General features: G+C 40.4%; 7 protein-coding genes across 8 annotated transcripts; 3 read left to right on the top strand and 4 right to left on the bottom strand.

The window, feature by feature from the left end:
- The first annotated feature begins 182 nt into the window (after positions 1–182).
- On the top strand, positions 183–3,399 carry mterf3 (mitochondrial transcription termination factor 3). 2 transcript variants are annotated; one of them, XM_023412179.2, is made up of 8 exons: positions 183–291; positions 1,087–1,454; positions 1,577–1,729; positions 1,893–2,082; positions 2,283–2,430; positions 2,550–2,621; positions 2,757–2,918; positions 3,033–3,399. In XM_023412179.2, the coding sequence occupies exons 2-8, from the start codon at positions 1,094–1,096 to the stop codon at positions 3,225–3,227; spliced, it is 1,281 nt and encodes a 426-aa protein (XP_023267947.1). In that variant the 5' UTR covers positions 183–291; positions 1,087–1,093; the 3' UTR covers positions 3,228–3,399. The 2 variants fall into 2 exon arrangements, with proteins under 2 accessions (XP_023267947.1, XP_023267948.1); XM_023412180.2 differs by having other exon boundaries at positions 184–279.
- A 641-nt stretch (positions 3,400–4,040) lies between these two features.
- Positions 4,041–5,701, top strand: uqcrb (ubiquinol-cytochrome c reductase binding protein). Its single transcript, XM_023412182.2, has 4 exons — positions 4,041–4,143; positions 4,973–5,041; positions 5,222–5,388; positions 5,498–5,701. The coding sequence occupies exons 1-4, from the start codon at positions 4,071–4,073 to the stop codon at positions 5,573–5,575; spliced, it is 387 nt and encodes a 128-aa protein (XP_023267950.2). The 5' UTR covers positions 4,041–4,070; the 3' UTR covers positions 5,576–5,701.
- lrrc14b (leucine rich repeat containing 14B) lies at positions 5,694–9,322 on the bottom strand. Its single transcript, XM_023412178.2, has 3 exons — positions 8,194–9,322; positions 7,345–7,973; positions 5,694–6,850 (listed from the first exon to the last, which is right to left on the bottom strand). The coding sequence occupies exons 1-3, from the start codon at positions 8,467–8,469 to the stop codon at positions 6,172–6,174; spliced, it is 1,584 nt and encodes a 527-aa protein (XP_023267946.1). The 5' UTR covers positions 8,470–9,322; the 3' UTR covers positions 5,694–6,171.
- Positions 9,323–9,415: 93 nt separating this feature from the next.
- On the bottom strand, positions 9,416–15,938 carry LOC111659293 (protein naked cuticle homolog 2). The gene is made up of 9 exons (XM_023412181.2): positions 15,773–15,938; positions 15,653–15,679; positions 15,486–15,565; positions 11,657–11,711; positions 11,179–11,270; positions 10,943–11,038; positions 10,723–10,858; positions 10,403–10,546; positions 9,416–10,291 (listed from the first exon to the last, which is right to left on the bottom strand). The coding sequence occupies exons 1-9, from the start codon at positions 15,795–15,797 to the stop codon at positions 9,852–9,854; spliced, it is 1,095 nt and encodes a 364-aa protein (XP_023267949.1). The 5' UTR covers positions 15,798–15,938; the 3' UTR covers positions 9,416–9,851.
- Positions 15,939–16,492: 554 nt separating this feature from the next.
- Positions 16,493–18,325, bottom strand: gatad1 (GATA zinc finger domain containing 1). The gene is made up of 5 exons (XM_023412119.2): positions 17,815–18,325; positions 17,532–17,654; positions 17,371–17,430; positions 17,018–17,201; positions 16,493–16,922 (listed from the first exon to the last, which is right to left on the bottom strand). Exons 1-5 carry the CDS (start codon positions 17,992–17,994, stop codon positions 16,732–16,734), a joined length of 738 nt encoding a protein of 245 aa, XP_023267887.1. The 5' UTR covers positions 17,995–18,325; the 3' UTR covers positions 16,493–16,731.
- A 743-nt stretch (positions 18,326–19,068) lies between these two features.
- chrac1 (chromatin accessibility complex subunit 1) lies at positions 19,069–21,963 on the top strand. Its single transcript, XM_023412308.2, has 3 exons — positions 19,069–19,271; positions 19,499–19,625; positions 20,854–21,963. The coding sequence occupies exons 1-3, from the start codon at positions 19,113–19,115 to the stop codon at positions 20,931–20,933; spliced, it is 366 nt and encodes a 121-aa protein (XP_023268076.1). The 5' UTR covers positions 19,069–19,112; the 3' UTR covers positions 20,934–21,963.
- On the bottom strand, positions 21,948–24,863 carry LOC111659364 (uncharacterized). Its single transcript, XM_023412307.2, has 3 exons — positions 24,687–24,863; positions 23,385–23,943; positions 21,948–22,445 (listed from the first exon to the last, which is right to left on the bottom strand). Exons 2-3 carry the CDS (start codon positions 23,930–23,932, stop codon positions 22,304–22,306), a joined length of 690 nt encoding a protein of 229 aa, XP_023268075.1. The 5' UTR covers positions 23,933–23,943; positions 24,687–24,863; the 3' UTR covers positions 21,948–22,303.
- Between the last annotated feature and the right edge of the window lie 995 nt (positions 24,864–25,858).

Below are 25,858 nucleotides of genomic sequence, written 5' to 3' on the forward strand. Positions count from 1 at the left end.
AAACAAAAACGTTACATTAAAATATAATATTTTAAAATCACTAGGGATCGTAATCCAATATCCAAATAATTACACTTTTTTCAAAATCTCATGAGTACTCACCCTCATGAGTACATTAGAAGCATCAGTTTTACCCATGCATACACCGCTGTGGTACATCCCAAATTGTGACATTTCCGGTAAGTTCTTCCGGTATTGAGCACATGAAAACAGTGTACATTGAGTGAGACCTCGGGGATGATGGAGTGATTTGAGGATTAAGTGTTTTATTCACAGATTGTGAGTAAAGAGGTAACTTCAAAAATAACTTCTATCTAAATCTAAATCTAAACTAATTTGTTGGCTTTGGTCGTTTCTTACAGAGGCTTGTTGTCCTGCTAGCCTCTAACTAACTAGGAGCTAACGTTAAGTCTGGCTATAGCTGGCTTCTTGTAGGGCATCAATTCAGTCTCAGATTTTTATTTAGTTTACACCTTACCTGTATGTATCAACAAAAAACCGACAGGTAAATTGTTTCAACTACCCTTTCTGTAGATATCGAAAACGGTTGGATTAGATTTTCTTTCTATACACCAGCACACACAGGAACAGCTAAACTAGACATCAGAGGTCGAATACCAGTCTTGTGGAATAACACTACAATGCTACATCAGCTGAATGTACCAGGCTATATATTATAGCGGATATTTCATGCAATAGCATGTAGATAATCAAAATTAGTACTACTATATTATTCATTGACTTTGACGTGTCCTACAAGTAAAAGTGATCTTTTAATTACCATAGGTAACTTCAAGCAGACTGTACTGCACACGTACTCCTATGGTTATATGTTAAAGTGTATTGTAGTCTCCAGTAAAAGCTTTCAGAACATATAGACAGTAGACTAGACCATCTATATATAGTCTTTTTTTAAATTTTTTTATAGTTTCTCTATTTCTTGTGCATATGGTTCATGTTTGATTGATTTTCTCTTATTTCTTTTTTTTCTATATGTGGACAGTTGTATGATTTGATGGGTGGGTTGTCTTATGGAAAAATAAAACCAAACCAGACCAACATGCTGTGTTCATTTTTTCTCTGCAGGGTCAACATGACTTCATCCTGTGCACTGCTGTGTCTGAGATGTAGAAGTTTTCTTTGCTCTAAGACGGGGGCTACTACCTGGCAGTATACCACTCAAGTTCGGCATTGCACAACAGTTACAAGTGTGGCCACCAAAATCCCAAATGGATTCTCATTTTTCAGGGGGAATCACAGAACAAATCAGGCAAGACAGAGGTGGAAACAACAGATGCTCTCTTACAGTGACTTAACAGCCAGAAATCTGGCAACTGAGGCTAAGGAAGACAAGTTCACAGAAGAATTGTCAAGAACTGATGTTGTGGCATACAAGAGCCCCCTGCTGCCAATCAGAGATGCTGTGTCATTGAAAGAAATTCAGATGCCATTAGGTACATATTGAATGGCTGTTGCTGACCATAGATGCATATTCACTGAGCATCAGCATTTATATTTAGATTTCAGCTTTTTTTTCTCATGGGTGTTCAGTGTTTATTTTTTTTTAATTCATCAGATCTTGATGCTGCTGCTGAATTTTCTGCATTAGAGGAAATCAGTGATGAAGAGGCCGTCAGTATATCTGTTCCTGTAGCCATACCTCCAGCCTCCACCTCTCTTGGAGACTACGTTGACAAGTCTGAGACACTCAGCAAGCTGGTACAACTAGGTAATGAAATTGTAGATCAACTGTTGAGAATACTTTAATCATTTTTATTTAAACTGTTAGGAAGCACATTTAAAACTATAATGGTAAATGCAATGGTCTTTAAATTGTCTGTGCCACCAGATCTATTTTTTTCTGATCATTCAACCTCTTTCTGTGTTTGCAGGAGTGAATCTCTGGAAGCTTGAACAAAGGCCCAATGCGGGCTCCATGCTGCTGAAGCTCGACTTCAACAAAGACGTGGCCCCAAGGCTGCTGTTCCTCAAAGAGATCGGGGTGGAGGACTCTCGCTTTGGCTATATCATCACACACAACCCCTTCATTCTCACTGAGAGTTTGGAAAACCTGCAGACCAGGTGACGTGAAGGGATCCCAGAAACAGAAACATTTCGACGTCTTTATATTCAACAAATTATTCTATTCTAAATTAAATCTGTCTGATGAGATAAAACACACAAAACTATATAACTGTGTAATCTGTATATTGCAGTAGTGGCAGATCAGGATCTGCTATGAGACTCTCTTAGTAACATTGTCTTTTTTGTTGTTTTTGAAGGGTGAACTATCTCAAGTCAAAGAAGTTCAGCTCTGAGACTGTTGCATCCATGGTTTCCAGAGCTCCGTATCTGCTAAACTTCAGTGTGAAGAGGCTGGACAACAGATTGGGTTTTTATCAGCAGCACCTCAACCTCGGTGCTTCTAATGTAAGCTTTCTACCAGTATTATCAGTGTGTTGGATGTTTTTTCTACACAAAAAGAAATGGTGAGTTTGTTGATAGAAAGAAGAATACCAAATTATAGCTGGTTTTGTTTCTCTTTCTAGACTCGGAACATTGTAGCTCGTTTACCCAGATTACTGTGCAGCAGTTTGGAGCCTGTTAAAGAAAATCTGAAGGTACTGAAATGATAAAATACATCATTATCCATTATACATCGCATCCATTGTTTGAGTTACCCCCTGATATACTGTCTTTTAATATTTTGATTATTTTTGTGTGTATGTGTCTGTGTGCAAATGTGATTCATTTAGGTATGTGAATTAGAGTTTGGCTTTAAGGAAAATGAGATCCAACACATAGTTATTGCCATTCCAAAAGTGCTGACTGCCAACAAAAGGAAGTTAACCCAAATATTTGACTTCGTCCACAACACCATGAAGTTGCCCCACCACCTGATCACCAAGTTCCCACAGGTACATTGAACTCCTGGTTGTCGGCAATTTTACCAGTTTTGATCAGTTTGGATTCATTTTATTTGTGTTCTATCTATATTCAGAATTATACCTTGAGTATTTTTCCTCCCATAGGTTCTGAATACCAAGTACTTGCGTGTTAAAGAGCGCCACCTGTTCCTTGAGTACCTCGGAAAAGCTCAGTATGACCCAGCCCTGCCCAACTACATCTCCCTGGATCGCCTGGTGTCCTTGCCAGATGAGACTTTTTGCACAGATCTGGCTTTGGCCACATTGGAAGACTTTTATTTGTTCCAAAAGACACTTTGATTCTTCCTTAGGAGACATAAAAGTGGACTTCAGAGAAGTGGTTCAACATGCATAATAAATAGCATAATGTCAGATACATGCATACATCAATGTCTTTAAACATACAGTATGTTTGAAATAAAAAGTTTGCTTTGTAAATGTGATGTTAAATAAATGTACACAGTGTATATCAGCTCTTCTGCCTGAAGTACTGTTCTTATTTACTATGACTGTCTATCTGAAGAGACCAAAAATATGATTAAGGTTCTATAAAATATTTGCTTGTGTATAAAATTATAATCAATCATGCTGCCTGTAATGAGAATAGATTTGACTTATTAATGTGAAAAAGGATCAGGTCTCACTTGTTCTGTGGTGGAATGCAACTGCTACTTTCAATCTACATGAGCATTTCCATGCCATGTGCTACTTAATACTGCTCCACTACATGTCAAAGTGAAATGTTTATCTTTTACTCACATCCAGACCATGATGGAGCAGATCCAGTTCAAGAATCACTACTCCCAGACTTATCAAATCTGGAGTTGAGTTTCTCATTGATCTGTGGCTCAGTATTTCAAATTATGTTTTCCTTAACTTTCACTTTAGCTCACTTCAACAGCGAAGTATTTTTCTTTTTGATGAACTTAACTGTGATTGCTCAACCTTCATGAAATCATAGTCCTTGTCAGAGATAGTTGTTTTTCTGCATAGTGTGTTTTATCTTGCTCTTTGACTTAATTGATTTGTCAGAGAGATTTCGATAACATTACTATGCTTAATAGATTCCTATAACACATTTCTAAATAATATTAAAGCATTTTTCTTTTTAAATATATGGTCTAGTCACATTGCGCAATAGCAATGACCTCAATAATCCTTACCCATGATGCACCGCGGCCGTTCTTAGTGGTAAAGATGGCGTCGAGGGCACCAGGTAAATGAACAGCGCTCCTTTTTTATATTTCCAGTTTTAAATTAACTCTTTAAAGATGGTATTATACCGGTATGACGTGAACCTTGTTATGCTGTGCCACATAATATCACGTTATGTTGATTTTGCCCGGATGAATATGGCTACTGGCGCATTTGACTTGTGTGTGTCCTTTAGTGTCCCCGTGCTAACTGATGCTAAGGGTGTCTGTCAGCTAGCATTAGCTTAGAGTTAACCGCTTGTGCTAATCACAGTGAAATAAACAGTATCTAGCTATGTTGGAACCACACACTCGCTATCTTGTCCATTTTGGTGAAGAGATGTTAACCAAGATGCTGTTGTCGCGTTCAGCTCGTGTTTGTGTTATATCATCTATACTCTTGTCTTCTAATGTTAGCTCCTAATCGTTAGAGCCAGTGTTCTGTCATTTCAACTGTCATTCTAATGCAGTTGAAAATATTAGCTGTATGAGCCCAGATGGCGAGGTTATCTACTGTTTGTCAACCAATATGTAATGTCCGTTTCATAATGTAACCTTACATAGTTTGAGGTACTGATCACCTGAGGTTCTGTGCATAACAGATTTTCAGGTTCTAGTCTAAATTTTCAGGTAGTATAGTATAGTACTTTAGTAAATGTATGTAGTTGCTTAAATGTGAGTCATCTGTCACTTGACCTCCAGTAGTAATAATACTGTACCATTGTTGGAGCCATACTCCTTCCTCCTCATATCTGCGGCTTACATTGACATTGTTTTGTCCCTTAAATCAGGTTGTGCTGTCCCACTGATTCTGTGTGTGTGTGTGTGTGTGTGTCTTTGTTATGTTCACAGCAGCGTCTGGCAGGCTACTGCTTGGATTCCGCAAATGGTATTACAACTTGTGTGGCTTCAACAAGCTTGGTAAGGCCAAAGAACAGTATTGTTCAAAACGTAGAATTTACAGCCCAACGAGTCCACTTGTTTTGAGGCTACTCCATTACAAGACTAAATATAAAAACAGAGTCGTCTTGGATGAGCATGGGCTATTGCATTACTGATTTTCCATCTAGCATCTTCATCATCGTATGTTTCCTGTGTCAGGTTTAATGCGCGATGACACAATCTATGAGGATTCAGATGTGAAAGAAGCCCTGAGGAGGCTTCCAGAGTCCATGTACAACGACAGGATGTTCAGGATCAAGAGAGCCCTGGATCTGTCCATGAAGCAGCAGATCCTCCCTAAAGACCAGTGGACAAAATATGAAGAGGTAGGTGGAACAAATTTTAAAGAATTTTTTGTTCAGGGTGGAGGTGAGAAAAAGAACAATAAAATTGAATTGTCTCCCCCTCTAAACTCACCAAAAATGTTCCCTTCAGGATGCCAGCTACCTGTCACCATATCTGAATGAGGTGGTCCGCGAGAGGAAAGAAAAAGAGGAGTGGACGAAGAAGTAGACAGTGTCTATTCAAAGCTGTTAATCCTAGTCTTCAGTCGATGCATGGTTGTCCCCCGGTGTAATATTTAAAATGAAATGTAACCTATATAAGACACTGCTCATTAAAGAAATGTACATTTTGGAAGATTTGCAAGTGTCACTTTTTATGTAATGTATGACAGGCTTTTTAAAGATTTGATTTATTGGTATGACAGACAATCATGTGTTAAAATGGGATCTGTCCCATGTTGCAAATGTGTGATCTTTACCTTTACAAATCCAAGTATATACAATATTTAAACCTGAATATAGACATAAAAACATCTACAATAGATACAGGTAACAAAATATCTGAGTATCTAACATAATCACTGCAGGAGCTACATCTATTTGCACTGCACAGCTGTTGAGATGCTATGTTGTCAGGAAAGGAATTCCTGCGTGAATCTTTAGTCAAACAAATCTAGCTCACTAGATTTATTTTCGCAGTGTTGTCCTTTAGTGATGACAGTTTGCTAGCAACCTGTGCTAGCAACCTGTACTAGCACTATAACTAAATTAAATCTGACTGTTTTCTGCCAGTCCATTCAATTGATCCTTCTACAGGCAACCTCATTAATTATCAGGCTGAGCCTGTGATCTCCTGTTGTTCACATCAGTTATGGTACCTATAAAGTTCCCAAGTACACTGTTAAAAGACTTCAACATAGTTACTCCCAGCTCATTGCTGGTTTCATTAATGTCTGGATCATAGGCGCCTGTGAGGGGGGTGCACACCTCCACACTCCCCCTACCAGCTCCTTCCAGGATGCCCATCAGCTGGCCCCTGACCTGTTGAAACAAATCCCCGTTGTATCGCAGTAGGACTGAATCATCAAGAGGATAAGTAACATCCTCAGAGTAACACTCACGGGGAACTGGTACCTCTATGTACCTTAACTTAGGAAAACCTGCAGATAACATGGAGAATAACCTTCGCAGGGCTGCAGAAGTCAGAGGATTTCCCAGGAATTTGAGCTCCTCCAGCTCCTGACAGCATGTCAGAGCATTAGTGAAGGCGTCCATGTTCTCGTCCTCGATGTTACATTCTTCAAGAGCCAGGCTGGCCAATGTGGCTGAGCAGCGGCCGAGCAGTTTGTGGAAACAGGTGGAGAAAGAGCCAAAGATGTCATGTCCGCTGATGTCCAGGCGGACCAGGGCCTCACTGTGGAGGCTGTTGGCCAGGTATGTCATGTCCACACGGTTCAGGCAGCAGTTGGCCAACTCCAAGCACTGCAGAGGAGTGTTGAGAGGACTGAAAGGAAAGGGGTAAAAGGATATTAGTCGCGTGAAATAAAAGGTCTGTGGTACTAGAAATAACTGGGCCATAATAAAAATCTGATAAGCTTTCTGACAAATCCCCAAATTTCTGTATTTATGCTTATATTTGACAAGATTTTGATAAAAGTAAAATTGTTTAAACTATATGCCAGACTGTTATCAACAGCTCTAGTATTTGGGGTTTATGCTCCTGCTCAACTGTGAAGTATGTCTGACCTGCAGCTGTAGCCAGGTGCAACTGTCTGTCCTCACACGTGCATCATGTCAGTAATTTTAACAGCAACATACCTCCCATTCTTAAACAAGAACCTGTGCTTGTGTCACTGGTTAAAGGTGATTATTATGGGCTTTATTAAGGCTCTTCATACTACAATGTGCGTGTAAGATGGACCTTCAGAATATGCAGACAAACAAAGATACCTTGTTCTTTTTTTTTTTTTTTATCTATCCATCTGTCTATTTACTCACCTCAGGAGTCTGCGTAGGTGTCCAGTAAGAGTGGAGAATCCCACATAGAGCTCAGTCAGGCTGCTCAGCTGTGCCAGCAGGTTGCCGATGGTGGCCAGCAGATCATCATCATCAAAACCCAACCTCCTAATATCCAACGCCCCGGCCGGCAGGGTCAGAGACTGTAACTTAGGGAATTCCACCTTGGACAGCAGAACCTCCAGGTGTGTGGCCTCCAGGGGAACATTGTGGACCACCTCTAGTTTTGCGATGGACTCGGGCTCTGCTAGTCGAAGAACATAGAAGAGCTGCTTAAGAGCGAGGGAATCACCCCGAAAACCAACAAAACGAAGTTTCAGTGGGCAGTAGCGGAGGAGGAGGAAGGCCTGAGCCACTAGCTCATAGTTGCGGCCTGTGACAAAGCCGTTCAGACGGACATCAATGGATGTGTCGAAGGCAGATTGGGACACATCGTTGGCTTGCATGGCCACCATGGTCTCATAGCACATTTGGGTTAGGAGCTGGGTTCTTGCCCACCGACCCAGGGTGGACCGGCAGGGGCAGTCCTGGTACTCGATGTCTTTCAGGGAAGTGAGGTCCACCACATGAAGGCACTTGGCATAAGTTCTTGGAGGAGACAGCACATAATCCTTCACAAAAGGAGAAAATCGTGATAAAATATTTTTGAAGTGATTACCTGGTCCACAATCATTGTAAGCCAATAACAAGTCACACAAACATGTTTGTGCCAACTGATTGAGAGCTTAAATTTACAGAGCAAGAGGATTAAAGAACATGGCAAAAAATGCATGAGTAATGTGAGTATGATGTGAATGTGATCTCATGTCATACTCAAGAACACATAGGTACCTTTAACCCCTTCACAATTGCCTCCAGACAAAGCCGGCAGGTGCGTGAGGTGAGGTTCAACTGACAGTCAACTGTCTTTCCCAGGAGCCTTTGTAGGTTGACCTCGGGAAGAGGCCATGCTTGGACCAGAGCGCGCAGTAAGTCAGCCTGTTCATGGAGGTAGCAGGCCTTGAAGAGAACTGGGTAGAGATTGAAAGACACACAGTTGAGGTTCTCCAGAGCAGTTGGACCAGTCTGAATGAAACCCTCAGCAGCAAGGAATCGCAGAGACTTCATGTTTCCTGGTTTTTCTCGCCGCTTGTACCAACAGATCTAAATTTCTTGGTAGGAGCTGCTATCAAACAGCTCTGCGTGTCAGTGTTTTGCCTCCTCTTTTAGCTGCGTTGTTGATATCCTCTGTTTCTGTCTGTCTGGGTGTTGTGTATTTGTCTGGGACGGGGCTTGCTGTGGTGAGGCAGGAATGAGGCTCGAGGGTCTCGTGGTAGGTAAGAGGGTTGAGGTTATTTATAGAAACAGCTGTCTCACGTCCTTCGTTGGGGCATGGTGTCTATTTGCAACTTTTGCCAGACAGATAAGTAGGAAGAGCATTTGAATGCTGCTGGGAAACCTGTTGCTATTCACAACACCTCTTTGTAAGGCCTACACTACACACAAGAGCTGGAACAAAAGCAAATGTTTTGAGAGCAGAAATAGAACAGAAATACAGGAATACTTACATACAAATACAGGAACAACTTTGAGGACTGAGGTATCATGTTTGTTTTGTTATGAAGGGCTCCAATTTACTTGTTGATAGATAAATTTTTTCTCAAATCTGCTTTATAAAAAATAGCTTTAACCATCCTCAAAATGCAACATGTCATGTGTTTGCAATGCATTATGGTCTACTGAGGCTTCTGTCAGTGGAGACATGGGTATCTGCATCTTTCATGACAGATTCCTCTTGATATAAACATTGGTGCAGATGTGGAGTCTTAAAGAATCTCTCAAATATATCACTATGGCAGAGCGTATCTCAGTGTGACATTATAATGTATGCATTGTGTCATGCATTGTGATATGGAAAAATATCATTACATACAACATATTGTGCCCAGACATGCAGAAATACACTGCAAACTCTTTCTGTTCAAGGGAAGTGCATCTCCCCTGAATCTATTGCTTGTGTTGAGTAAATACTGTCGCCAACAAGAAGAGAAAACAAATAATGGTAGTATGAACATTTGATGTCAGAATAAACAGACTAAACACCTTTAATTTGCACATTATGTTTGCATCTTCAAACAGAAAAGACATACTGTATGTTGTTAATATGTAATACTGGGTATAGAGTTCACAATACAGGCATTATATAACACTACACAGTGCCCTTTTAAATTGTATAGCTTAAGTGGTAATCTACCTGAGAGGAAACAGTCGATCTAAAGCGCTATAAAAGTGTCATGTCATACAGGCAACAATGAACTGACCTTCCACGTTGTCTATCTTACAGGACTTTGTTTGCATTAGATAACAGCGTCTGAGCCTGATTCCACCACACAGTGAATATAATGTAAAGGAGGTGATTCAAGGACCTGCTGAGTAGCATTTTGTGACTGCACCATCTCCTCTCACCTGAGCTTGAACCCAGTTTCATACAGTATGTGTTTGAAATGCATTTATGAAGGGTGGTAGTGGTGATGGTGATGATGATGGTGCTCATGGTGGTGATGGTGCTCATGTCTTTGAGCTAGAGGGGCCCCACAGGAGGGATGAAGTTTATTTGGTATCTCCCTGCCCCCCCCTGTCGGGCCCTGGGAGCCAGGGTGTCTAAGGGATGCGGGAACATCTTGTATCCTGGAGCGGAGCCTCTTGCTGTGGGAACGTTGGAGGACACTATGTGCTGCAGGGTGAGACTGGGTAGGATGGCCATGCAACCTGCAGTACTTTCCCTCTCCTCTGCTCCTGTCCTTCCCCATTGACATGGGCTTACTTCTCAGGGAATGAAGGATAGAGAGACTTCTGGGAGACTCAGGGGAGATGCAGCTCTCTCTTCCCACCACTGTGTGGTGCTGAAGAGCAGAGTGAGCTTGGTGCGTGGGCTCCTGACAGGGTGACTCTGGAAACAAAGAGGCAAAAAACACTTTCAGGTGTTTCCCAATGGAACAATCCACCAGTTCATGAAGTGAAATATTTACAAACCATAACAATAAAGGAGGAGTGCCTATACCTGTATTGTCAAATTTTGAGGTGTAGTTTTCAATGCCAGCTAGATCCAGGTAGTGGTTTCTGCGCTCTATGTTTTCATCCACACAATAGACTTTCCTTACTGGGCTTCCTTCCTCCTGAGACGCCCTCTGCTCCTTCTCTCTGGCTGTTTTCAATGAGAGAGGGACAAAATCATCATATAATGACTTGTAGTCCTGGTGTCTTAGTCCAACCATTTTGAACCAGGTAACAGTCTTGGCATAGTGACACTTTGGATCCTTAGTGTTCCCCCCACGAATGATACTCATGGTTCCTAGAGCCATAATAAAAATGCAAATTTACCCATTTGTGAGGTCTTGTCTAGGTAAGCTGAGGGAGTTACAGCTAGCTTGATCTTCAGGGGTGTGTTATCACAACAAGGTTGCTTGACTGATGCCTCCAGAACCTCATACATGGACTGTATCAGACTGGACATATCCTGCACAACACACACACACACACACTGTGTACAAAGGGACTTTAAATTTGAATTAGTGTAACAACAAAGAAAAAAGCAAGCTACCTCCTTTGTGACCTTGCCGCTGTTGTCAAAATTGTACAGTGTGAAGACCCACTCCTGCTGAGAATCCTCCTCAAGCACCAATTCACACTGTGTGTCCTGTATATGCACATATTGTCAGAATAACAAGCTTAGTTACAAGTTACAATTATCAGTACTATAAATATGCAGACACACTATCACAGCCATCTTGTTTCACCCACAATGCGATAGTCAGAAGCATGAAGTTAAACACTCACACCAGCATGGCTTTTCTTCTTCTTTGTCCGTTTATTGACCTGGAAGTGGATGCTTTTGTCCCTGTCCAGTGTCTTCTTTGGTGGCAAAACCACTAAACATCACAGAACCGGACTGTGAATAACAATAATCAGCACACACCAACGTTTGAGGCTAGCTACACTTTTGTGTTAACATGCTGTGCCTTTGTAAATAATTAATTCCCTGTTATAAGCTCTGTTTTCAATGAATGTTTGGCAGCAGAGAGGAAACTAAAAGCTAACTGAAAGCTGTACATCCAAAGGTCCAAACTTTCCCACACAAATATAAAACAGATGTGTTTAATTTCACAATTTCTTTTTGCCCTTGGGAAAGCAATCGGGTATGACATGTCAAAGCGTATGCATCAAACCTGGTAATGCGCTTAATCGAAGAATTAAGGTCTTCATAGCACATAGAAAGTGAACCATGTCAGTGTGATGCGTGTAATTCTGCACTCACCCTTGAGGTTGCAGTTATGGTCGGATTTGTTTTCCCTCAGTTCCACATACAAGTTCTGTGAGAAAAGATTGAGACAGATTGTAAATCAACACAGAACACACGTGTTAACAGAGGCAGAGGGAAAGAGGAGTAGAGGAAGCAATTAAGTGATTTTCATGTCCCACCAGTGCTGGGATGGATCTCCAGATGTGAGCAAAAGCGGAACAATCCATGAACATCTGTGGTTTTTATGTAAGTTTTTCTAGGAGGCTGTAACGGACACCACTTCAGTAATAATCAACATCAACTCTGACTATATAATATCAGATGAAGCAGCGATACGCATCTTTCTGAATTATGCACATTAAAACACAGAAGAAAGTAAAAGAGAAAGAGAAGCTGTTGATGTCGTGACCTTTCCTTCCTCATCACATGTGACTCGTGCCAGAACTTGCATAATATGCTCTGTTACATAGAACAGATCATTAAAAAAAAATTTCTATAACATCTGATTACATATTGTATCTGCTTTTTGCAGAGTAAGAGAGGACTGAAGCCGCCAAGAAGACATTTCTTATCCAATACATCACAGCAACACTCCGATGTTCGGGCAGATGCAGATACAGATGCAGATGAGCAACAAAAGAAATGATATGATGACTGCACACCCTCACACCCACATACACATTCACACACACACACACACACACAACACGAGCAATCACTGTCCACACCCTCCTCTCTCTCTCTCTCTGTCTCTCTCTCTCTCTCCGCCTGCCACGCTCGGCCTGCTGTGAAGCTTTGATCCTGGGTTTGATTTCCAGTGGAATAAGGTGGGAGGTGGAGGAGTAATGATGCAGGTAACAGAAAGGTGTGCAGCTGGTAGAATCCTGCAGTCTTCTCTTTTGTACACCCTCATTACACAACCATCCATTTATGCCATCCCATCCTGGCATCACAAAGTTGAAAGTTGCTGGTAGAATGGCGGCTGCCTGTGTCACAGCAAGACTGCGTGACAGCCTTCCTGAAAAGAGGTTTCACTGTGTGGGAGGGCGGAGATGCAACATGGAGAGATGAGGCTCTGATTACTTCAGCAGCGGGTTTCATATCTTAATATCATTAAGCTGCATGAACTTTTTGGTTTTTTGTGTGCATCAAAACCAAGCCACAGGCTATGCAAAAGGTCTAACAGCATGTAATAACTAACAGGTCCTCATTTTCAAAATAGATGTAGGGGCCTAATTATTATATGGTGAATTATGAATCAGCACTAAAGAGAAACCATTTATAATAACAGTGTAAAACATATGCTTAATTAATGTGTAACCAATGCGATGAATGAATGTAGGATGTATTATTTCCTGTTGTCAGTTCTCGCCAATAAGAAATGATCAAGTCAGTATGAGTTTATGTGATTAGTTAAAGCTTATGAAGTTAGTTAATGATTGTTAACTCACTGTACTTCATACATTAATGTATTATATTAGATAGAAAAGGGCAGAACGGCACTTATTCTCATAGAAATATCTAACTTTTTATATCAAACTGGTTCATAATTGTGGCATGCAAGGTGGATTTTAGCTGCCAAAAAAAAAAAAAAAGAATCACATAAGCTACACTTTGACCTTTTAGTTATCACAGAACACATTGGTATTAAATTTCATTGAAGGGTGGATTTGCTCTCTAAACAAAAGAGCTTAGTGTGCAGAAGTCAAAGCAACCACTCCTAGTTGTTAGTTCTGATAGAGAATATGAAGCTGACGTGAGGAGATTAAAACACTCCTCATCAGTGTTACAATACTAACTTTGTGTTACACACACACACACACACACGCACACGCTCACACACTCACACACGCATACGCCCCTTTCAGTCCAGAGATCATAGCAAAGCAAACAGGTTTGTGCTGCTTCAGAAACAGAGGTTGTTGACACCTGGTCCTGAGTCACTAGTAATTGAGAGTCAGGTATGTAAACAGTCAGTTAATGTGAGTGTGTGTCTTCAGTTTTTTCCCACTGTGCAATTTTTTTTTTCTCACTAGTTATCTTCAACAATACACAATGACGTCTATAAATGGTATTGTATACATTTTGCATCGTTGCATCAAAGTTTTAAGATTGCTTTTACTTTGCAAAATGCACTTTATTTATTTATTTATTTATTTTACCATTTTTACTGCGAAACTCTGCGAGGAAAATACTTTAAATATAAAAAGGCCAAGACTTTATTCTATAGGATGCAAAAAGAGAGTTCATGTAACACCAAAAGCTGACAGAAAACACTATGTGTGTCATGTGCCACTGTATGTGTCATACAATGAGATGTCTTTGCCGTTTACAGTTTACAGCGGTGGTGTCATGGAGTGTCAAACTGTATTAGCCTGGAAAATCTAATCGCAGGAAGCACCCTACAATTAACAAGCCCAGAACCCCCCCACCACAAAGCTTTAAACAACTTGGCACAGTTGACGTCTTTTTCCCAACTGTACGACTTTCCAGACGTTTCATATAGCGTGGTACAAATATATCCTCCGCCTCCAACACTTCATGAACCTCAAAACAACAATACCGGTGATAGCTCACATCAAAATCTCAAAACTTCAGCAGCTTTACTAGAAGATGAAAAATCCTAAAGCAAAGTGAATTTGGCATGTTGGCTATTATACATGAGATGGACGTATAAGTGAATTTGCTGTTTCCTACAAGCAACCCTGTGATCCTTGGAACCACATAAAAAACATCTGTGATTTACTTTCACAACAAAATCTTATTACACAGATTAAATCAGCGTGTTGATAGTTATTAGGAGAGTGTGTGACTGTCACCAGCTTTAACAGTCTTTCATGTATAAAACAAAATAAGGGCATCCACTCTGGATTATAACACTATTTCTCAGTCTCCAAGCCCAAAACGTGACTGCTTCATTAACGCTAACAGTCTACATGTGATGCCATTTATGCAATCAAACACCCACCCCTCTACAGCTCCAAACACCCCTTCCCACATCTTTTTCCCCCACTGCCTCACATTCTGTCTGGCTGGTGAAGGAAAGCAGTACCAGATGTGGAGAATTTTTTTTTTTTCATAGCAGTTCTGTATAAAGACCTTGCTGTTTGGAGGGGGGGGGGGGGGGGGGGGTGGTGGCTGCGCTGCACTTCACAGACTTGGACGTCTCTTTATAGAGATGGAGGAGGAAGGGCGGAAGAATAAATATACGACTACCTCCAAACACCTTTTATGTCTCTTGGATGTGATGTGAGCAAATAGTGTTTGTCCCCAGAACCGGCTTCACTGAGATGAAGCTGCTGGCACTGCAATAAACCAGTATGACGAGGCTGCTAATGTTTGTGTTTTTGCTTGCTGCTTGTTTTTCTGCAGTATAGGAACAGACCTCTGTGGGTTTAATGTACAGCTCTTATGTGGATGTTCTGGGGGAGAACTCTGCATTCAAATACTCATTTGCTTTTATATACAATCAATCTAAGGTCAAGTCATTTTTATTTTATTTTAGTACAGCCAAAATGTACATATTGATTGATTCAGATGGGGAAAACACATCTAAAATAGATGATGATGAATGATGTCGATATAACATCTCTCAAGAATCTAAATTAACTGACTTATGTGTCAAATATCTTAATTCTGGCTGTGATTATCATGTGGCCAGTTATCTGTTTATACCAGTCCACTGCATTGTAAAACTGATTCTTTTTATGGCTGGGAAAATACCTGAGGTGGATTTCCTTATTACCTGCATCTGCATATGTCTTAGTCCGATCATATATAGGCTATTATTAAATTATATCAGCAAAATAAGCATCAATTATGAAAAATTAAATCAAATTTCTACCTCTGTCAGTTTGCCCTTGTGAATGCGAATCCGCTCCAATTCTCCCTGACAAGTCGCCACACTGGAAGCCGGACTACCACCTGCAAAACATAAGAGTAAGTATGTTAACACATGTACAGGCGCTGTATGAAGTGAGTATACCACACAGTTGAATCTGACTGTCTTACCTTCAGGGTTCTGTCTGCGTTTCAAAGCTGTCCAAATGAAGAGAGAGAAGTGAATGCGATGAGTGATAATAAGCTACAGTGATTCATTTAAAAACAGGCTGATTTCATGTGATGTCTCACCAAGTTTGGACTGAAATTTGCCCATACTCCTGCCTTTTCTTTTTGATCAAGAAAAGTTCATAATGTCCAGCCCGTGAGGAAAAAATAAATCTGACGTTAGTGAAACATCCATTTCCCTGCTGGAGCACCGGGAGACTTTCTGTCGCACTCAGGGAATTTCACCGACGAGGTGAAGCTCGGTACTTTGGCTGGGAATGTTTATCCAAGAGTGTAGAGGCAGAGCGAGAGGCTTCACTCCGGCGGACTTCCTCCTTCGGTTATACTCGGTGAGGCGGAATACACAACCATGTATTGTTTCTTGGTGGTTTTCTTGTTGTGACACAAGACTTAACAATACATTTGTGAAATAACTTATATGTAGACTTTAGATTATGTTTACTGTAAAGCTTGTTTTTTTGCAATATACTTTTATTGCATTAATATTGTCATTATAACATAATTATCAAAACATGTAGGACTCATGTTTGCATTTTTTTATTATATTGTTTAGTATTATATTAGTACCATCATGTGTATAGCTTATGTTTTTTTTTTTTATCTCGTGACTGTGCTACTCTGTGCCCCTCAGGGACAAATTAAGTATTTTGAAGTGAATTGTTTGCAAACATAATAATAAAAACTTAAGCACACAATAAGTACATTTACTCTTAGCAACACCACACAGCAACTCAACAACTGAATAAATATATATTTTTAAACAATCACAGACAAAAAAAAGAGTAGAAACAAGATTTTTTTGTTTATTACTAATTGCAAAAGTAATATTCCAATGCTGCAACTGTGTAAACAACTTTTTTGAAATGTGGTTACATGGTGGTTTCTTCTGTGTCAAATCACAGCTTTTCTTCATCGATCTGTCGTAATGGTTGTAGTTAACAACCATTTTTGTTCTTATTATATTACATAAATATACAAATGTCTGTTTAAAAGCAACAGAGGAAGTCCATATCAGAGTCCTGTTAACTGCTGCCACCTGCAGACTCTTTGATAGTGAGGGCTGGTGTAGGTCCTATGTGGGTCCAGATGTAGCCTTTTTCTGGTCGGATGGGGATGGTGGGGAACGGAGAGCTCCGTGATTTGAAATATTCAGAGGGGGCGTGGCACACAAACTCCAGGTACTCCATCTTTCTCGGCAGATCCTCCTCTGGACCTGGAACAAAAAAAAAAAACAGACAGTTTCTAAAACAAGTCAAACAAAAGGTATATATTAAAAAAAGTGCAATGTTCTCATTTCTTATTGCTCACCAACAATATATGTCCCAGGATCAAAGTGGTCCTTTGGGCTGGCCTGAGTGGGGATTAACCAGGTCAATGCTGCACTCTTTTCACAGTACTGGTCCTGAACAAAGCCTCGAATCTGAGCGTAGTATGACTTCCCGTCCTCCTCATCTGTTACTTTGATCACATCTCCTGTCTGGTAGTAAACACCCTGTAGGTATGAAATAGAGAGACTGGGGATGACTACAGTCCGGTTCAGTGCATCAATGCAGTAATTAAAGCGGCAATTTGATGAAAAAATACTAAAAGTGACCATGCTCCTTTCTGATATTGAACTGAAAACTAAGATTATTTTTGCTTGGTAAGAATAAACACCATACCTTATAAAATACGGATTCTGACGTGATGATTGTGGCAACAGATTCAGGTGCTTTGATTGGCTGAGTAAAGAAACCACACACAACAGTCAAATTAATAAACTCACAGTCCAGAATAACATAAGAATGAACTAAATTGACCAATCAATCCATTGCTAGCTTACGTTTTTGAGTTTAAATATGTGTCTTCTTCCCTTTCCCTTTGTGGACACTTTCTTCTCAGATGCAGGAGCCTTGTACTTGGTACTTCTCAGCCGTGCAGACCTCCTGTGGATCTCCTGCTTGGACTAAAGACAAGTACAACATGCATTAGCTGCAGTTCAGAGTTATTTGATTAACTTGTTGTATCCTCGAATCTACTCTGACTTTGTTAAATACATACAAACACAGACCGTGGTCTTCCTAAGATGGACAACATATGAATTAAAGAACACTTCCCCAACTAACCTGCTTGCCCCCGCCATTGCTGGGCTGTGCGCTGGAGGACATGGAGGGTCCAGATGCTCCACCGCTGCTGCTCTTCCCTGTGCAGTTGTTACACAGGATTTCTCCCTGGTTTCCTTTCTTCCACATGGACGAAGAGTTTGTCTTGCAAACGGCGCAGCATGGCTTCAAACCCAACGGCATCGTTAGTGGTCAAAAAACGACGCCAGGGCACGAAAAAATGAGTTCAGTGTTCAACAATGAGAAGAAGCTGCCCAGTCGGTTCCTGCTAACTGTTTATCATCAATATCAGACTGATGCGACTCCAGAAAATGACACCAGCAGAGACACAGACGTGTCCTTTTTTCTGCAACAGACACACTTAAGACAGCTAGCTACGACATGAGACTACTTACGATAATAACAACAGCATTAAATTGCAAGCTAGATTGTTTATTTGTGTGACCAAATCACCGCCATTGCTAAGCGCCACTGTTTCTTCTTCTGCGCCAACCTCTGTCATCGGCTCTTCTTCGGTGGTTGGTTTTTGGGCACAAACTTAAGTTAAGCGCCACCACTGGACCGGCGGACACCGTAAACCAACCTTTACTTTTTAGAAATGGTGAATATGGTTAGAAACAAAAGTTTGGCATATGGCAATTTTTTCCAGAGATGTCTAGTTATATTAATATTATTAATATTAATCATTTATCATATCTGTTTTTAGTTGTTTTGAATGACTTTTTCAATTTTAAGTATATAAAATCATTCTCCAGCGCTGAGGCAATAGGTCTGACTGTGCAAGACTAATAAAATCCTAAATCCATAATTAGATCTCTGTCTTACTTTTGTATTTAAAAAAAATATGTATGTTTTGTTTTGGAATACATATCATCTTCTTGACAAAGTGAATTATTTGAAATAAAGCTTAGTTTTTGTAGTGGTCCTGCTATTACAGCAGATTAATGTTTATATTGTACCAAAAGCTGTTGTACAATAGGCACTTTATATGCTCAATACATGTATCAATATAGCACAATCCAATACAACAGGAACCTTTTTGGCCACGTATATCCATGCCAAACATCCAACCTAAATTTTATGAAACTAGTTGTTGCAGAAGGAAATATAATGATGATATTTGAACATATTTGACAGTGATAGCACTAGTAGTGGTTTTCAGATGAAGTTTCAGATGAAGTGTCTCCGGTCCAGCAGGTGGCAGTAATCCAAATCAACAGCTCTTTAAATGCAAAAGAAGAATAAATGCATCAGCGTTCAAAACAATAGTTGAAGTTCCGCCTGTCTGGCGCCGTGTCCTCATGAAGATGTCTCAAAGTAATCCCGACAAAGACGACCACACGTCTAGCAATAAAAAGACAATCTCCCTCCCGATATCCAGAGTGAGGCTGATCATGAAGAGCTCCCCGGATGTCTCCAGCATCAACCAGGACGCTCTTTTCCTCACCACCAAGGCGACAGTAAGCTGCAGTTTGATGCTAAATGCTCGGTTTACTGAGCTGTGCTAATTCATCAGCGCCTCCACCTGCTGCTGCTGCTAGCAGGGGTTAGCATCGCTAGCTTGTCGGGAAAACTGTAAACGCAGCTGCTCCAGGTTTTTCTTTGACCTCAAGTGCCCACTTAATGTGAATTTCTCTTCTGCTGACACGTGTTATTGTTGTTGTTGTTGTTGTTATTGTTGTTGAAGGAGCTGTTTGTCCAGCACCTGGCTCTCGCCTCATTCAACAACGGGTCCGGGAAGGAAACCAACACCTTGTCTTACAGTGACCTGGCTAACACCGCGGAGGAGACCGAGACCTTCCACTTTCTAACAGGTGAGACCCAGCCGCAGTCTGACAGACCTATAGGGACTACCTGAAGCATGCAGTGTACTGGCCCTTTACCACTGAAACAATAGTGTAACCTTTGTGAGTTTAGGTAAGTGATGGTCTTTGGTTACAGCAAACAGCCATCTGCCAGTTGATTAGCTACACTTAGCTAAAACCAATGTAGCCTCGACAGCCTGCTGTTGATTACACTGACGGGTCTTTATGATATTCTGGCCAAATGATTCATGTCAGTGGGTAGACGAAATATTACAAACACTTCTCAGTGTAATTCAGTATAATTCAACAGCCCCACAAACTGTGTCTTCTAAGATAACCATAACGTTCATTCAGCACCTCTGTGAAACACAAACTGAACATTACAACCTTCATGGAGGGAGGATTTACTACTATTATTTATTAAATTATTACTGTTAAACTGCATTGGGTGTAGCTAGGAGTACCAAATGAGTGTAAGTGTAGCTAACTGCATAATATATTTTGTTTTTTTATGCCACGATGTGCATCATTTGATTTGATTTTAAATGATTTTGCCTAAAATATACATTATCTTAATTTGTCCAAAAGTAGACATTCTTTTGTGGTTATTATTATTGTTAACAGTTTCTTGATTGATTTTCCAGGAGATATTGTAACATAAAAATACCGCAATGGATTGTAAGGTGTAGATTGATTTTAGCTCAAAGTATGAATAAAGTTATGTAATGTAAGGAGCTTTTTTTTTGTTGCTGAATTTGAATCTATTCACAATCATGACATGTACTAGAAACAAAAAGAAAATAGTGGATAAAACAAATTGGTGCATTTGAAGTAAAATATAAAGTAGTTAAAAACTAAAATGTTGCGTATTCATGCAGCAGCTTTTGAAACAGTTCATGTTGTGTCATTGTATGTTGATTGGCCTGTCATAATCTAAAGCATTGCTGTTGCCACCCAAGTGTTTCCTGGAGCTCAGATTTAATATCAGTTCCTGAGCAGGGACTAAAATAGCCTTAAAGATCTATCTCTACAACCAGACGTCGTCGTCATCGTCGTCTCGTCGTCATCGTCGTCGTCATCATAATCATGGCTTGATCATTTTTGACAGCTGTAATGGGCCAAATGTCTGTGCTCTTTCCCAAAAACAGGGATGTCATTGTGTGTCTGCACTAAGAGGACAAGTAGTGAATGCTGTAATGAGTTGAATTCAGTGTAATATTCTCTTTTTAACCGACAGATATCCTGCCTAAGAAGATCTTTGCTCGAGATTACCTCAAGTCTTTGGAGCAAATGCAAGAAGAGGACACTGACTTTTAGAGAGGACACCGGCTGCATTTCACGTCGGGACAGATCAAGTGTACACGTTCTGCCATTCTTTGAAAATAAAGTGAGTGGCAGAAGAGACACCCTGAACTTTCTCAGTGCTTTTAAATACACCGACAGAGTTCAGTTGTAGGGCTTGTGGAAAAAGTTAATGGGCGTGGAATTGGAAGTAATACCACACAGAGCTAATGTGAAATCAAGTGAAGGCTCACAGATCAAGTTTAAACACACACGGGTTCAGAGGGAACTAGAAGTTGTACCGTATATATCTATGATAAATAATTGGTGCCAGCAAGCTAAATTTGTATTAATGTCCTAAACAAAGCAGCCTTAGATTAATCGTAATGCAATCACCCCTTAAGTTTTCTTCAGAATTGATTACCTCTACAAAGACAATATTTTTGTGTAGGCAAAAGTACCGTTGTTGCTCATAAATGATGCACTTGAACATTTTTAGGATTTCAGAGTGATCTTGCATATGGCCTGTATTCCTAAACTATCTCGTTTTTGCATACCTAACCATTAGGAGGAATGAATTGGTTTTCCTTAACAGCTTGCAGGCTCCCTTCATGTAAAAGACCAAGAATTCATTCCACACAGCTGGAACACAGATGTCGTAGCTCCTGACTTATTATTGCCTTTAAAATATGATTGGGTGAACACTCTATTTTACAGACGCTGTGAAGCATTGATTTCCAAGTGATGTTAGGGATTCTAAGTTATACTTGATGCTGTATTTTTTTTTTTTTTAAGATATTGTCATGTTTGAGTTGTGAGTAGATGATCATAAATACTTGAAAGTTGTTTGAACCAATCGAAAGTACAAATACCTCTGTTTTCCAGTTTAACTACAAAGCAGCCGAACATGCTGTGTCTCTTCCAAATGAAAATTCACACTCCACCTAACAGAAGTGAATATTTGAACTGTATATAACAGCTGACCACCTTTCAAGGCATCTTCCTCATATATTTGCGAATTTGCTGTTTAGATTTGATATTAAAATAAAGCAAGTTAAACAAGTCATTTATTCTATTACAAGTGTCTTGCTGTTTTACTAGAGGCTATTAATGTGACCATGAAATCTCCACATGGAACATGTTTGCAAACTGTCAATATAAAACTAGATTTAACTGCTACATGTTCATCAAAGCTCCCGGATAATGTGAAGTTTATCTGCAAATTCCAGGTCACACGTTTTACTTGTGTAGGTACGTTAATGACATAATGTGTATATCAAGTGGGTTTTTCGTCATACTAGAGACTTACATAATCCTGAGCATGCATGCATTTGCTACACTGTTGTACAATCCATGAATATATAAATACAGTTCACATAAGGGACGTGAAAGGCTCCATGGTGTAGTCACTGTTGGATGAGTTTGTTGAGTCGAAGCTGTATGTTAAGCAGAGTCTTCTCTAAAGTAGAAAACTGCTCCTCCAGATGGTTTGCCATGTCCTCTCTGACACCGATGGTGTCTCTTGTGTTGGCAAGACGCTCCTTCATGCTGAAAGGGAAGACAACCATAAGCAAAATGTCTTAGACTTTTTGACACATTTACACACACACTGCTTTGCCTAAGATTGAGAATGAATTCACTCTCTCTGATCTAATGGATAGAAAGCACTGCTGAATTGAATGTTGAGCCTCGTCTCAGCCAGATGTCCTGACAGACGTCTGTTGGAAAACACTGGAAATGACTCAGCTGCTCGTCTGGACGGTGTTTCCACTCTGTCTTTTTTGGCATTCAATCAGCGTTGTGTTTGAGCCAAACAAGTAACAGTGATCCAGGGGACGTGATTACCTCACTAATAATAATTTAGGATTAGCCCAGCAGTTGGTCTTGGATCAGTATTTACTGGAAATTTTAATTGCTTATGTACAGTGAGGCCTGAAGCTGTGTCTGTGACTGATCGCTGCAGAACATGGTTTTAAAATGTGTGTGTAAATATGAATACACAACAGATATTATACAACATATTCACATTACAATCACTTCTTCAGTCACTATACTACAGTTGAAAACATACTGTTTGCGGCGCTCTCTGGAGCAGTCTCAGGGATCATGTAACTGCCAAACATCGAAAATATTCGGCTATAGCATCATCATGTTTATTTGTTGCAGTCTGGGTGTGGGTAAAATGCTGCATTGCAGAGCTACTGTCTGCTTTTGTCTCTTATTCTGTGGCTGTAATAACTGTTTACTTGGCAGATTTTTATAAGAAAGAAATACAGAGTGGAGTATTTGCCATAAATATGTTATCTTGCTATATTGATAGGGAAACTATTAGACTTCTATGTCATGGGTAGGGTCCATAGGTTGTTTTTTATCAAATAAAATATAAGATTTAACCTCTTCCCACTAGTAATTAAAGTACAGTCTCTTGGGTTATTCAAACCGCAGACCTGATAGGTAAATGGTCCATGTATTTTTAAAATTTCTTACCGTGTAAAGACCCCCTGCTCCTTCCCTTCTTTCCGCTTCTCCTCCAGTGACACAAACACCTTCTCCATGGTCTGCATAGTATCTACCACACTCAGGTGGTCTGAGCGGATCCCCTGGACCTCCTCTCTGGCTTGGTGGTCATAGGAGATCCCTCCCTCCTCCACCCCGCTGGAGGTGGACACAGCCTGCAGGGCGGCCCTGTTCTGTAGAACAAGCAGACGGGACTCGGCAAACTCCTCAGGTCCGGCTATGTTTTCCCAGCAGATTGCAGAGGACGGTGGTAACCAGAAGCGCTGGGTGCAGTTAACCGGTTTTCCTGGGGTCTCCGTTATGAAGGGGCTGTCGGCAGGGAAGCTGTTGAGCAGATGCAGAAGAGATGATCCAGACCCCCACTCCCAGTCCTCAAGGTCTGGTTCCCCTGGCTCTTGTGCAGGGGGAAAGGTAGGGAGGGGAGCTGCTGGTCCTGCACTGTCTGCTGGGAAGCAGACCTCCAACAGGAGGCAGCAGGACAGGCAGAGCACAGCTCTGCTCACTGCCCCCTGGAGCATCTCGACACTGGCTGAAACATCAAATATTAAGCTTGATTAGACTTGCAGATTTATAGTGGAACACACACAGTGGCTGGAAAAGACACTCATTGGCAACATGACAGACATTATCCACTGGGCAGTTTTTCCAGCGTGGTCTCTTCCTGCAACAAAGCTGTTGTTTTATTCACACAACAGGTCTCTCTCCTCATACCAAAAGAAAACAGATGTCATCCTATGCTTTGAAGTAAAATAGTCAAGTTATGTAAGTAAGTCAAAATATATGCACTTTCTGGACAGGCTAGACTGTGGGCTTCAAAGAGGGATGGAGATGTTAATGGAAAAGGAAATTTCAACTGGTTATTTATAAGTAAACAATAACAGTGAGACTTTTAACTGGCATGTAACTGAGTCAGTACAGGAAAAATTTGATTTTTACCTTCAAAATAAAAGTATAAATTATGTTACGTTTAATAAAAAAAAACTAAACAGGTAATTGTAGTGCATACTTCTCGAACAAGAACATTATTTTTTTTCTGTACAGCGATTTATACGTTCACAAAAGACTGCAGAATAAATTTTATTTTATTTTTCATTTTGTTACCGGAAGTTTTACTTTCATTTTGGCAAGCACAATGAGTTTGGAAAATAACGAGGCAGAACATTTAATCCACAATTTCTAATCCCCGCGACAACTATGCCCAAATAAAAACATAATTTTCCTAAAGATCCTACTGTAGGTTCACGTGTGTCTGATGTCCTTAAATGAGTTTACCTTGCAAAGAAACGCCAGCGACGATCCAGTCTGTGAGTGCTGCGACTCTCCTCTGGTGCCTGAAGTCGTCGGAAAAAATGAGTCGTTGAGTGCAGCCTGTTACATGCGATCTGAATCACCATTTACTGGCCCGGTAACACCAGAGCCAGGAGCAAAGATTTCCCCCCAGAGTCTATGGAGGAAATGAGGAAAATTTAGTTTGATTGCTGGAGAGAGACGGTGTCTGCAGGTATTTTTTGTAACCTATGCCTTTTTAATATGTGGATATAGGCTAAGTTTCTATGCTGGATAGCACTTAAGGGTTTTTTTGTGACTCAGTTTGCAGCTTTTCCCCTGTAAGACTATGAGTGAAGACTGTGTGAATGGAGTGGTTGGAGGTGTGATGCTCTTGGAATTTATGAGCCATTTTACAATGTCCTAAACGGGACCAACAGGCCTGAATTTGGCCCAATTTTTTCAACTAAATATCTTCTAAACATCCTGCAGTCATACCTGTGCACTGAAAAAGAACAGATTCATGCATAAACACCAAGTTATGTCTCTGTTTATAGAAACGGGGAAGTACAAGTACATGTTCTGTCCAAAGGCTGAGGAACTTGTTTAAATCACATCACTGGTATTTATCTAGCAAGTCTTTTGAATGGCCTGAGGATTAATTCATACAGCCTGTGGTTTACACCCTGACATAAGCAATAAGGAATGGAAGACATATTTTGGCATAAACAAGTGAGGGTGTTGTAATTTAAGGGGAGGAAAGGACATGAGGCAAACAACGCCAAGCTTCAAACATGAAGATAATCTCAGGATGAATTTTAAGCAGGTTTCCTAGAAGAAGGGGTGGAACTCTAAAATGTTTTATCAGATATCTACAGCCCCGTTCACACAACTGCTGGTGGCAACCAGATGTTGTTTTCAAGTCCTGGTAATGATTTTCAAACCATTTTAGGAACAAAGGGTGAACAATTTTATTCAGATGAGGATGTTGGAGTCATGTTTTGACTCAGTTGTGAAATATATAGTTGAGGAAGAGCCAGAAAAACAGATATGTATGCAGTAAAAGAAAGGCAGAGAAATCGACAGTAAAGTGACAGTATGGAGAAACAGAATCACAGTATTTAGTAGATAAAGTCCACATTTGTTATCAAGTTCCTATAAAACAATGAGTACAACAG

The sequence above is a fragment of the Seriola lalandi genome, unplaced genomic scaffold (assembly GCF_002814215.2).
Source record: "Seriola lalandi dorsalis isolate HSWRI2012SDOR001 ecotype SW California unplaced genomic scaffold, Sedor1 jcf7180002054476, whole genome shotgun sequence".
Taxonomy (NCBI): Eukaryota; Metazoa; Chordata; class Actinopteri; order Carangiformes; family Carangidae; genus Seriola; species Seriola lalandi.